This window comes from Ostrea edulis, chromosome 1 (genome assembly GCF_947568905.1).
Source record: "Ostrea edulis chromosome 1, xbOstEdul1.1, whole genome shotgun sequence".
Classification (NCBI taxonomy): Eukaryota; Metazoa; Mollusca; class Bivalvia; order Ostreida; family Ostreidae; genus Ostrea; species Ostrea edulis.
The window spans coordinates 30,773,501-30,788,065 of record NC_079164.1 but is presented as its reverse complement, the minus strand read 5'-3'; the positions used below and the strand labels follow the sequence as shown (position 1 = coordinate 30,788,065).

The 14,565-nt window shown below is 34.2% G+C and overlaps 1 protein-coding gene across 2 annotated transcripts; it reads left to right on the top strand.

The window, feature by feature from the left end:
- Window positions 1-52: 52 nt before the first annotated feature.
- Window positions 53-13,536, top strand: LOC125663976 (aurora kinase A-B-like). Of its 2 annotated transcripts, none has more exons than XM_048896444.2 (8): window positions 53-88; window positions 2,704-2,806; window positions 5,114-5,231; window positions 5,338-5,417; window positions 7,578-7,716; window positions 8,300-8,448; window positions 10,035-10,266; window positions 12,125-13,536. In XM_048896444.2, the coding sequence occupies exons 2-8, from the start codon at window positions 2,712-2,714 to the stop codon at window positions 12,254-12,256; spliced, it is 945 nt and encodes a 314-aa protein (XP_048752401.1). In that variant the 5' UTR covers window positions 53-88; window positions 2,704-2,711; the 3' UTR covers window positions 12,257-13,536. The 2 variants fall into 2 exon arrangements, with proteins under 2 accessions (XP_048752401.1, XP_048752402.1); XM_048896445.2 differs by having other exon boundaries at window positions 77-181.
- Window positions 13,537-14,565: the final 1,029 nt, after the last annotated feature.

Here is a 14,565-nt window from a genome sequence, read left to right as displayed (position 1 = left end):
TATATATTTTAATAGCTTGATTAACAGGCCCTGTTCGTCTAATAGTGCACCCTTTCATCCGGGCACTTTCTCGAGAGCGGTTTTCAAGGTATATTCAAAACATTGAATAACATTGAGGTTATGTTGACCGTTTGATGTAGTATTAATGAAAGATATTTGTTTTCATTAGCAAGAATTACAGGTAATTGTGTTTTAAAAAGAATCCATGCGAAACTTTATGAATACGATTGTGTCCTCTTCGTAAGATACGTTTGGAGCCAAAATATACATGTGGGGAAGTGTTCAATATTCCATTCTCTTACCATTCAAATTTTTTAAAAGTTATTATTTTGATACACCAATTAAAGACATTATTCTCAATAAATTTGGTAGAGCAATCTAATTGGATGAACGACTATTTACTGTGATGAGTGCAAAAATGCTATGTAGCGGTCAGACAAGTTCGATCGCCGTTGGCCAGATAGCTTTGTTAGTAGAGCACCTGGCCTGACTAGAGATTCATGGGGGCCCATTCGAATCCTCATCTGGTCTATTGCATTTTCTCATTTCCGTTTACATTTGGAGCCATTGACCACCCTAAAAAGTCCTGCCAGGGGAAATGATAAGAGTAATTTTTATATTCAGTCTCTCCTGTCCCCCTTGTTTCTGTCCAAGCCTGTATATTTAGTATGTGGTAATTGTTTACCACATCAGTCAAGCTTCGGTTCGATATTATTTGGGTTTCATTTGATATGTATTGTCTGAAAACTTACCTAAATCAGTCCATGATTGACCTTTCCACGAATAAATCCAACTGACACCATTCAATTCCACATGCACTAAATCGATGATAATCGTCATCAGTTCAAATAATGCCATTTTTATATATCTAGAAACAAAATAAGGTGACGCATATGCTGAAGTCATTGTTTATATAGATGTGTGGAATTGAATGGTGTCAGTTGGATTTGCGGAAAAATCATTTATGGATTGATTTAGGTAAGTTCGTGGACAATTCATATCAAATATAACCGGAAATAATTTTCTTATCATTTGATATATAGAGGAAAAACTCGTTTAGTTCAGCTGTTGAGTTTTCTCTGTCGCTTCTCAGTAAGTTTTCTTAATTTCCCTGCTCACGAAACTGTTTTAAAACTTAGTAATTGTTCTCCGATTTAAGCCTTGGATTTTGTAGCAGTGTTTAATAAATGTATGTTATGTTTTTAACATCTTGCCCCAACTCTTTTCCTCGTCGACTCGTCTTTCCAAGCAGACAATATGTAAATGATACACTGGAAATAAATATGGACTATGGACACTTACAGATGACTCTCAATGGCTCGAACTTTGATATCTTGAAGTGAAATCATGGTCCCGATTTTTTTCTCTATATATCAAAACAAATTTACTATCGATCTCTCGAAGTGAAGTTGGGTCCCGTAAAACACATTTCATTGTTTTTCACTCTCAATCTCTCGAAGTGGTTGTAGCGTATACCACCGTTACCCAAGCGTGTAACAATTTCCGCTTGGGCCTTACCTGGATTTTGTTGAATGCGGGAGGGGTAATTGGGTGTTTACATAGTTGAAACATCGCCGGTGCTTCTTTGTGGAGGTGACACCCTTGAATATATAATATTGGCTAATTGGTCAGTTTACACCTTGCACTGGGGTTTGGAGTCGTGACGATTAAAATTATATATAATCCGACTATGAATAAAATCTATAATTTGTTTTGACGTGACGACGAGAGAGTAAGTTTTATACATAATATGGAGATCTACAGACTGTTAAATTTTTCAAGTTTGTTCTTTTTGTGTAAAGTTAATCTAAAAACATCGTTCTACTCATTCATTAGAATTTTCATTTTGGGTAAAGCGACATAATATTGTGCTCTGTTTGGTTTGCGTTAGTAAAGCGTCATCGGAACTTGGTTTTGTATGCCTATCTAAGCATGATTAAAGAACAAATAAATACATAAACTTTGAAATGTTTATATTGATGCAAAATAAGGTTTTTTATTTTGATATTAAAGTACTTGATGAATATGAAGGAAAACATATCAAAACGATATCATATGATCTTGTTGGTATACATTCCGGTTACTGTACCATACCGGCGGACCTTCAATTTCCGAATTTCGATCTCTTGATTTCTCAAAGTTTTATCAAGGTCCCTTGAACTTCGAGTTATCAAGAGTCACCTGTATTTTAAAAACCACTATCAGTTGGTGTATTTTATTTCCAGAAATTTATTTGAAAAGAAAAAAGGAATGTTGATTTTCTATAAAGTATTTATATATATCAGAATTTTCTAAGTCATCGTAGAACATCTTATATTGGGAGAACTATTGTACTTTAGAGTTGGCATTTTCCTTATCAGATTCACCAGTCTGACAGATTAGTTGGAGACAATTTTAAGAAAGTTTCATCAACAACAAAGATGTAAATCTGGAAATGTATTAATTCCTTCATGAAATATTCTTAACTTGTTTATGAATATCTGAATTAACATTACAAGAACTGTATCAACGTCAAGGTGGAAACGAAAGACTTGCATTTTTGCACAATGACAATTGACTGATTATGAGTTAGATAGTACATTTTTATCTTGGTTGTATAAAGATATTTTGTAAAAAGGGCCACAAAATGAAAATGACAAGTACAGATAACAAATATTGAGCCCTGACTGATTTTACATCATTCAATCATTATATTTCCGGCAGATTGTAGAATGGAACCTAAACGGGTTTTGGCAGAAGTGACCAATAAAACCCTGGAGAATTCCAAGGAACCAGTCAAAGAACCCCCCAAAGAACAAGCTAGACCGTAAGCCTACTTTTGAATTCAATAGCAGAGTTCTTGAAATTTCTTTTGAAGTGTCAGACATTTGGTCTGACACTGTTAAGAAATAGTGTCAGCCCAAACAAAATTTTGTCAGTCCAGATAAAAATGCATCTCTTTTGAGGTTTTCATATATTTTATTTAAAATCAACTACATGTGTAATTGTATTCAATCTCCATCTCAGCTATAAGTTAATAAATCATCTTTTCATACCCTTTCTCATCTTCCTTATACTCTGAATGAATCTTCCTCACTTTCACTATCCGAGTGACTTTCTTGCTCTATTTCTCTCTCACCCTCCACTTCTCTCTCATCCTCCATTTTTCTCTCTATCCTGTATATTCCTCTCAACTTCTTTCTCATCTTCCTCTGCAATCGTTGTAACTACTTTTTCTCTCACTTAAGCCCAAGTGTAGTTGGTCTTTCGTCAGTTTCGACTTAGAGCAGATTGTGTCATCAAGCAGTAGGTAAAAACGCTGCAAACAAAAGCCATTGTCTCCCAGATTGCCAGGCGGAGATACAATCGCTTTCTCTTCTCCTCGTAGTTCCTCACAACTGATTCCTCACGTTTACGTTTCAATGTGTTGCCGGATTTAGCATCGGTTTGAAAATTTATGGGCCACATGGCCGCCATTTTTCCCGGTAAAAAGCGGACTTCGATCCCGATCTTATATCGGCCCTCAGGACCGACAATTAGGTAACTCGTGTCGGACATTTACTACTTTTATCGGATAATCCGACATTACCGACACTTTTCAAGAACTCTGCAATAGATCATAGAACAAGCTAGACTGTAAGCCTACTTTTGAATTCAATAGATCATAGAATGAGCTAGACTGTAAGCCTACTTTTGAATTCAATAGATCATAGAACAAGCTAGACTGTAAGCCTACTTTTGATTCAATAGATCATAGAACAAGCTAGACTGTAAGCCTACTTTTGAATTCAATAGATCATAGAACAAGCTAGACTGTAAGCCTACTTTTGAATTCAATAGATCATAGAACAAGCTAGACTGTAAGCCTACTTTTGAATTCAATAGATCATAGAACAAGCTAGACTGTAAGCCTACTTTTGAATTCAGTAGATCATAGAACGAGCTAGACCACATTGGGTTTTCCCCCAGAATTTTGGGACCTTACAATTCATTCTTTTTCTCTGAATATATAAGTAAATAAATTGAAGATGAATAGATCTAACTTGACATGTTGAAAGTTGCATTATCAGACACCCTCCCCCCCTTTTTTTCTGTTTGAAAATGAATAGTCAAAGAAAATGGTGGAGCGATATTAAAATTACAAGTTTTTATACTAGGTGAAATAAACCAATTTTTATGGTCATACAGGAGTTGGGGGATGATTTTTTTTTTCAAATGAAGCACAAATTTGCATGTTGGTTTCCTTATTGGGGACAAAAAAAAAATTCTTTAAAAAAATAATGTTAAATGTTAAGTATAGTTATTATATAAATATTGCATGTAGTTGAGGGTAACATTGAAAATTTTCACCCCGAGAAAACCATTGTCAACTGAGGTTTAGCTGAGGTTGACAATGGTTTATTGAGGGGTGAAAATTTTCAATGTTACCCTCAACTACATGCAATATTTGTTTTATTGTACTGAATGTTATATAAAAAACAAAGCAGAACGTCTGTTGACATTTGATCAATCACTATCACGTGACTTTTCGTATATCAATGCGGGTATTCATGTTTATTACAAACGCTCAAACAACATCGTCTAACAATCTACGGCGAACCATACACGCATAGAGAGCTTTTCTGATCAAAATTTGTCCGTTGTCTGTCAGCGTAAACTTTTCACATTTTCATTTTCTTCTCAAGAACCACTGGGCCAATTATAACCAAAGTTGGCCAAAAGCATCCTTAGGTAAAGGGCTTTCAAGTTCAAATAAAGGGCCATGCCCCCTTCAAAGGGGAGATAGTCACAAAAATGCAAAAATAGGGTGGGGTCATTTAAAAATTTGCTTATGAAGAACCAATGAGCCAGAAGAGCTGAAATTTATTTGAAAGCTTCCTGACATAGTGCAGATTCATCAAATCAAATCCGTTTGAAATCACAAAAAGAAATTACTTCACAAAAAGAGTTGTTCTCACTAAAACAGTTAATTAGATATATAGATATATATAAAATGCTAAAGTGGTTTCAGTTAGAATGTTCTATAGTATTAAGTATTAATTTATAATCGTATTCATTTTACTTTTCCCTATTGATTAGACTATGAAATTCGTAAAGTATTTGATATAAATGATGCACTTTGTTGACTTTTCAGAGATAGAACAAAATGGTCACTAGATAGTTTTGATATTGGGAAACCACTTGGAAAAGGGAAATTTGGTACAGTCTATCTGGCAAGAGAAAAAGCTACAAAATTTATTGTTGCTCTTAAGGTATAACATGTTTTTAATTATATCAATTTTTGTATGGAATTGATTTTGAATCGGATAATAACAGCCAGAAATTAACTTTTTTTTTTAAAAATTGTATTTATCCTAGGTTTTATTCAAGTCACAGTTGCAGAAAGCTGGTGTGGAACATCAACTTCGCAGAGAAATTGAAATTCAATCACATTTAAGGTAAATGAAAGTTTTTTGTAAATTTTACAAAAGTCTATTTATTTAGTTCATATCCTTTGGAGAAAAAGATAATTTTTGAGTAATAACATGAAATTTTAAAACGTTTATGTCAAAAATATTATTTTAAAAAACAATATTTCAGATGACAATCAAGATTTCTATTTTATGCCTCTGATGATTTATTCATTAATATTTTTTTCCAGTCATGTTGAAAAATTTTTTAATTATTTTATATTTTTAAATGCATGTATGTTTCATGAAACATTAAACAACTTCTGTATTATTCATAGACTTAAGTTAAACCTTTTCACCAAATTCTTTTGTGAATTGGGATACAAAACAAAGGAAATTTTCTTCAAGTTTACCAAATGCTACCAACTTTGATATTATTCATGGATTTGTATCAGCAAAGTTATGTGTTCATGTCATTTTATATTTTTATCAAGATTTTAGATTCACTTTGTGATATGTTCAACATGTTTAATATGAATTCATTTCTCACTTTTTTTTTGTGTCACCAGTCCAGCCGGACTGATGGGGTATAATTTCAACCAGTCTGCAGAAAAATTTACCAGTCCAACAGAGTTTTCCAGAAATAATTAAACATATTTCGTTAATGTTATTAAAATGAAATTTAACTAATATGCTTCAGACAATATTGTAACACTTAAATGTGGGATTTATATTTACAAATCAGATTCGTCTGATATCTACATATCGAAGCATGCCAAATGTGTGTATAAAATTTCATAAGTGTAATTTCCAAAATGATGCTTTAGAAATTTAATCAGTCCCTTCGGACTGACTAAAACAAATGTCAGTCAGTCCGCCACAAAGTGGTTTCTGTTGAATTTTTAAGAAAATAAGCAAATTATTACATACCACGGAAACCATCTGGAATGTACACAGAGGTGTTTACCACTACGGATTTTCCGTATTTTATACGGATTTTAAATGTAAAATACGGACTACGGATTTTTTCACGGAAATACAGTTTCCGATCCGTTTCCGAAATTATTTTTTTTTTTCAGTGGAATGCTTGAAAGAGCATTATTAAATGTGCACATTTAAAACGCGGTAGAGATAGCGACTTAAGCGTCTATCGGAATACATCTAAATTGATCGTTCCTGTTACTTGCTTTCAAAGTAGGTATCGAAGGTTTTTGCGGGAAACGTGCAGAAGGAATGAAATGTCGAAACGGGGGAGTCCGCTGGACTCTTCTGATGATGAACACTCTCCAAAGAAACAAAAACGACGACAGACAAGTGATCAGAAATATAAGGAGTCTTATTCAAAACTGTGGCCATGTTTGACGTCTTCCAAACGTGGCGTGTGCATGGTGCGCTGCAACGTGTGTTCTTGTGATTTTTCATGCAGCCATGGAGGAAAGAACGATTGCAAAAGACATGTTGAATCTAAAACTCATAAGGAATTTAACACTATGAAAAACTCTAATATGTCTATGGCATCTTTTGTCTCTCAAAAGTCAGTGGAAAAAGAACATAAACGGTCAGTTACACGGGCTGAGGTTACAGAAAAAAATCAACCAAATTTATTATTTTGTTATCTTAAAAATGACTCTTAAAAACTGTCAGAAAGGATTTTGCATCTAATTTTTCGGGGGGGGCATGCCCCCAGACCCCCCTAGCAGGTTCGCACCGCTACGCGGTGCTCACATCGCATACTACTGAAAAATACTGACAAAACATCATATAATACTGATACTCTTAATTATGGGTAAACACCTCTGTGTACACAACAGGGAAATGAGGAAATCTTCTATTATTCTACTGTTTTATGGGAAAAGTCCATAAAAAGGAGGACAGTGGGTGATATTTTGACTGCAAAGGGTGAAATATTCGTTGATCTTCGTCCAGTTAATGACGGCTCACCTACCAGGAGACAGTCATGCGGTGTGCTAAATACTGACACTGGACAAGGTTGAAACATACTGTGTATTTTCATAGCCCTTGGGAGTAGTGATACTTTTTCACTAGAACTCAGATGACTGATACGGCCTGTGGGCCTCTTATTAAACTTTTTAATGCATGCAATTGTTGATTGTACTGTTATTTGATAGTTTAACTTTACTATAGGCAGTGCTACTCGATTGATCCACCTACAGACCCAGTGTATAATACTAAATGGTTTATTTGTAGACACCCAAATATATTACGTCTGTATGGCTACTTTCATGACAAGTCCAGAGTATACCTAATCCTGGAGTATGCGCCAAAAGGGGAACTCTATAAAGAATTACAGAAACAGGGACGTTTTGATGAAAAGAGAGCAGCTACTGTAAGTTTAGATACTGAAGCGAGATCAAAGATAGAACATGAACTCAAAGCGTAGTGCTGTTCTAGAAATAATTATTTACATTTATCAATGTGCTTCTTGATGAAAGTTTAATGTACAATTTGTATATGATAATGTTCTGTTCATTAAATGTAAAAGGAAGAAAAAAATCAATCTTTAGTTCTCTATACACAAGTCAGAGCAATTGTTTGGGTTTATCAAATATATGTACCTATCAAAGCAGTATGATATCTACTTTTCGTTTTGAAAAGAAGAAAAATGTAGAAAAATTCACACTGAAGCTTTATTGAAAGTTGTTATAAAATGCAACCATTTAAAAAGTTGTTTGTGAATTGCATAGATTGTGTATGTGCTTCATTTTAAATCTGATGAAATTTTGTCACCTTGTACAAGAGCAGATGCCCATGCTCATAACTTTGCAATACACAATATTTACTGCATTTGGTAGGTGTTTTAATGTTGGTAAAATCTTTTCACTTGTTTTGATTGTTAATGTAGTAAATATATGAAAACCACAGCTCTTGTTGCATTTTAATAGTAATTGATCTGATTTTTCTTGGTGTAGCACATGCTGCAAATGTTCAAAGCAATGTCCTACTGCCATGAAAAGAAAGTCATCCACAGAGATATCAAGCCTGAGAACTTGTTAATGGGACTGACAGGAGAACTCAAAATAGCTGACTTTGGCTGGTCTGTGCATGCACCATCATCAAGGTTAGTTCTTGTAGTCATTGCTTTTAAAGTTCAGTTAAAAAAGGATTTGCTGCTGGCAAGATATGAAATATTGAGATTTATAAATATATGATTATACCTCAGTATGAGAATTCTATGCAATGTGTTATCTGAATGGTTTAGACAGTCACGTGCCAGGGATTATAAAACTTCATATCTCCCTCTCAAACATCATTTCTCCCCATCATATTTCACCTCTTGAGCAGCCTCGTACATTTTCCATAAATTTTACGTCAAGGTAGATGTAGTTTTATAGTGACGTCACAATAAGTCCGAGTCATTGTACTTTTATAGATTGTAAGGCACAAAATATGCAGGTCTCTAATACAGTTAAATTGCCTCGTTTTGGTTGATAGAAAAAACAAGCAAGTAAATCATCACATGAAGAAAGGAAATACAAAAACTGGTTATCATATCACTGTATTTCGTTGTTTGTACCTTCTAATACGTTAACGGTGCGGTGTTACAGTTAGGGCAATATCTCAGCTACATACAATGTATAGATGAATGAACTCAAATTTCAAATGCATTTTTGTAGTCTTACTTTGGTTCAGTATAATAAAACATTCATTGCATGAATGTACGGATATCTCCCTCACTGTCAAGCAAGAAATGTATATAGGTATATACTACTATAACCCCAAAAAAATTGTGTATAGTAATTGTTATATTGTTTGATATGAAACAAGAATTTGATTAATTATCCCCTCACAATTCATTGTTTAGAGGGGATATGCTACTGGAACATTTCATATGTATGTTTAATACTGAGCTTGTAGACAATACAGGTCACATTTTTTGCTCAATTGATTTTATACTTCACATGTAGATTTGTTATCAAGAGTAGATTTGTAGTCTAAAGGTCAAGGTCACCATGGGGCTTTATTGAAAAAGCTTTTAGACACTCTACAGGCCACATGTTTTGCTCATTTGATTAAATGCTTCATAGAAAAAGTTTGTAGAAACTGCAAGCCACATTTTTTGCTCAATTGATTTGATACCTCGCATGTAGATTTGTTATCAAGACTTAGAGGAAGAACTTTATTGAATTTGGGGTCCAAAGGTCAAGGTCACAGTGGGACTTACAGAAAAGGCTTGTAGATACTCATTGCAAGGGGAGGTATGACCTCCCTTGCAGAGCTTGTTTTTATGCCCCCTCCACAATGTGGTTGGGGCATATAGTTTAACCCTTGTCTGTCCTTTGACAACACCCAGTTTTCCAAACTTTTTTCTGAACGCCTCGTGATATTGAATTGATTTTTTTGTATGCAGGTGTATATTGATGAGTTACAGATCGAATTCGAGTTTTCTTCCTGTTCGTTGATTTTTATGGAGTTTTGCTCCTTTTACGTAAAAAAAAAAAATGAATGCATTTATTTTATGGCTATTAAAACATATAATTATAAAGGATTGTTGTTGAGTTCTTCATTGTACTAAATGTGTGTAACATACAACACTTCTAATTTAATACATATTAACAAGAATGAAACAATGTATTGTGAATTATACCTGCACACTGTATATGCTTTGTGGGAACATTTTCTTAGCATTGTCTTTCCTTTATACAGACGCACCACACTATGTGGTACTCTAGACTACCTTCCTCCTGAAATGATAGAAGGACAACTTCATGATGAACGAGTGGACCACTGGAGCCTGGGAATCCTCATGTATGAGTTCTTGGTGGGAAAACCACCATTTGAAGCCGAGACAAACACAGAAACTTATAGAAGGATAACAAAAGTTGATCTGCATTTTCCCCCATATGTTTCGGAAGGGGCCAAGGATTTAATATCAAAGGTAAGTTTTTAGGAAGGTAATTGTATGTACAAGAAAGGCACAGTTTATATCGCAGTTCATGCATTTGAAAAATATTTCGGCAGATTTATTTTCAAACTTTGTCAAAACCATGATAAGCGAGCTATATTGTTACAGATATGAACATAGTCGGTAATTCAGAGACAGAAAAATCAATGATCTTGTAAAAAAAAGTATGTCTGATCTGTGTTTTTAGCTCACCTGAGCTGAATCTCAAGTGAGCTTTTCTGATCACCCGTATTCCTCCGTCCGTCCGTCTGTCCGTCCGTCTGTAAACTTTTCACATTTTCAACTTCTTCTCAACAACCACTGGGCCAATTTCAACCAAAGTTGGCACAAAACATCCTTAGGTAAAGGGAATTCTAAATTGTTAAAATAAAGGGCCAGACCACCTTCCAAGGGGAGATAATCAAGAAAAGGTAAAAATAGGGTAGGGTCATTAAAAAATCTTCTTAAGAACCACTGGGCCAGAAAAGATGAAATTTATAGATAAGCTTTATTAGGTAGTGCAAATTCTAAATTGTTAAAATCATGGCCCCCGGGGGTCGGATGGGGCCACAATAGGGGGTCAAAGTTTTACATACAAATATATAGGGAAAATCTTTAAAAATCTTCTTCTCAAGAACCACTGAGCCAGAAACACTGAGATTTATATGAAAGCTTCCTTGTGTAATGCAGATTCTAAATTGTTAAAATCATGGCCCCCTGGGGGAGGATGGGGCCACAATAAGGGATCAAAGTTTTACATACAAATATATAGGAAAAATCTTTCTTTTTTTTTTTTGGTTTTTTTTTTTTTTTTTTGGATATAGTGCAGATTCAAGTTTGTTAAAATCATGGATCCCGGGGTTTGGATGGGGCCTCAAGGGGAGCATCAAAGTTTTACATATTTATAGGAAAAATCTTTTAAAATCTTCTTCTCAAGAACCACTGAGCCAGAAAAGCTGAGGTTTATATGAAAGCTTCCTGATATAGTGCAGATTATAAATTGTTAAGATCATGGCCACAATATGGGGTCAAAGTTTTACATACAAATATATAGGAAAAATCTTCTTCCCAGAACTACTAAGCCAGTGTCACAATTGATCAGTTCAACCTTGCATTTTCACAATTGTACATGTCTGGAGATTGATGCATAAATTGTGATTATTTTTTATACATCACATTTTGTATTATTTCAAAACAGTTGGTTGTTATAATGACTCGAGGAAATCTTGCCAAGTAAATATCTACATGTACATATGGTAGAGGAAGTAAATGGTATTGTGGATTTTATGTTTTGGTACTAGGGTATTCACTAGCGACATTCTGAAAAAATAATCTTCAAATCAAGCAGATATTTTTGTGGAGAGATTAGTCGTTTAATAGCATCACTAATTTGTATGTACAAGACACATCATTTTCGTAACTTCTTTTTCTGAAGAGTTCCAAATTTTAGTAGTTCTGATATCCCGTATTGCAAGAGCACTTGATCCATGGAAAAGGTTATAAAAACAAAGGCAAATTATTTCTTGTACTATTAATTATGGTTTGTCAATCTGATATACTGGGGTGGTTTAACCGTTTTGAACATAGTTTCTTTACATATCAAAACATTGAAATATGTCAAGTACAAAAATACAGTTGCATATTAAATGATCTACTACTGATTTTACTTCTAATCGCAATAAATAACTACAAACTGGAATCATAGCAAATACTGTTCATTAATTGTACTCCTTCCACTATTATATACTATATCTGCATGATTCAGAAAATTTAGGATCCAGTGTGACAGGGGATCAAGTCAGAAAGAAATTTCTTTTAAAATTGATGACAGTAAATGTTTTTCATTATCCAGTTACTTCGTCACAATCCCAAGCACAGAATCGACTTCCGTGATGCCATGGAACATCCCTGGATAAAAGAAAACAGCCACACGCTACCCACTGGCCGATCAGAGAGCAAGTCCTCAACCTCCTCCACATCCTGAGAGACGTAGCATGTTAAGGGGTCTGCAATAATCATGTGATCTGTCACTAGTTGGGGGTTCTTCTGAAAACTGATACAATTGCCTGTTTTCCCACCTCTATATACAAAATATCTTCTAAGGTATCAGTGCTTAATGAAAATTGTGTGTTCTTTTATTACTGAAAAAAAATCAGTCTAGGAAAATATTTTGTATTTTTGTAAGAAACTGTTCAAAGAACTGTTTACAATTTTTGGACAAAATATTGAGTAATTGTAGCACTAAGATTTGAGTTTTACTTTCTGGATGATAATTTAATGTTATTGAGCTACACTATGTTTCATTCAAAAACTCTTGTTTCAGTAAATTGAGACAATGTGATGATTTGATGTTCCTTTTAAGCAAGTCGTAGTAGAAGATGATTTCAATTTTTATGTTGATGGAATATGTGAACGATTTGTGTCGTATTTGGATGAGGTAGTGCTGTACACATTGTGTCTATCAAGGATTGGATGCATGTGGTTTTTGAAAATGTGTGAATGTGTACTAGTTACATTTATTTTTTTCTGTACAAGTACTCAGATGGTGTGATTGTATCTTTGTCATACAGTAAGGTGGCCCTTTTCACAAAAAATCTTACTAGTTAGGGAAAATTTTTGTCTCTGCCTTATACTCAACTGAGTGCGACTATGTCCAGAGTAAGAACACAAGTTTTAATCACAAAGGCATGTACTTAGATTGCTCATTTAGAAAAACAAATGTGTATGAGCAAAGAATTATAAAGGAATTACAATGTTTTAAAATTTTCATATTCTTCATAAGAGTTTTTATGAAAGGGTTACAGAACTATGGAAAACTTAATGTTGATGCAGATGTCAAATTGTTGTGTTTTTCCCCCCCAAAATACATGTGTACATACTTGGAACGACACATACAGTATATAGCATTATATTTTTCATGTGATGAGGAACACTTCATTTTTGCCAAGACTAACTTTGGAAATACCTGTAGATATTTGAGACATGTACCGGTAACTGTTACTGTTTTGCAACTTCACAGGCAGTTAGCTTCTGTTATTTCATCTGAACATAATAAGAATTGTGCTTTGGCTTCATTCCATGGCCTTGTTAAACCAGCAAAAAAATTTTGGCAAATAATGATGAAACCACAGCATATATTGTCGATATTGCATTTAGAATGTAACAGATGTTTGAAGTAATGAGGAAAAACTTGGACACACAATGGTGTAATGAATATAAATCATGGTTGATTTTTTAATCATCTATTAAATTATTTTGTATGAATGTTTGGTATGTTATTTGTAGCTTGCTGAGACAAATATCCCCAGAGAACACGGGGCTCGGTTGTCAGATATTGAAGTTTTGTATTTGTTTCTGAATAACAAATTATATAAATAAAATCCACCGCCAAATTCTGGCTTTTTTGTTTTAAAAAAGATGTCCTGTACATTTAAAAAAGTACAGATACAAAAATTTTAAAACAAGGGGGGGGGGGGGTGGGGGGGGGGGGGGGACAACTGATTTTGGTGGTGGATTTTACATGTATTCATATAATTTATTATTCAGAAAATATATGCAAGCATCCTCTTCTCAGTACTGCAGCTTCAAGTTTCTTGAAATCAGGGAGGATGGGGGACTGAAGTTTTACATAAGAATATATAAGAATGTATACCAGTATGAAAAAAATCTTACTTTAAAGAGCAACAAAACCAAGATTAGTCAAAGGGGAATAATCACAAAAATAGAGTGGGGTCATTTAAAAATCTTCTCAAGAACCACTGAGTCAGAGAAGCTGAAATTTTTAGGGCAGATTCAAGTTTATTAAAATCATGACCCTTGGGGGTAGGATGGGGACACAATAGGAAATAAAAATTTTACATACAAATACATAGGGAAAATCTTCTCAAGAAACACTGGGCCTGAAAGCTTCCTGACATTGTGCAGATTCAAGTTTGTAAAAATCCGGGGTAGGATGGGGCCACAATAAGGGATCAGGGCTGAGTTTTACTAAACTTCGTAAGTTCAAAGATTTCATCGTAACCTTAAATTACGATAAAAATCCGTCTTATCAAACTTCATAACTTAAGTTACGTTAAAAAAAATCATCGTAACTTCACGACAGCCTATGGGCTATCTTAAGATATTTTTTTCGTAAGTTATTTGTCAACTAAATAAAAATGGCTGCCCTCATGCTGTTCGATGTTCCAGAGCATTTTGAGACAAAATGAAAACAAACCTCTGCGTCCTCGTTGAAATTTGAGTTCACACTGTGACAAATATAGAACTCATTGAACGCTAGGCTATAAGTTTCTA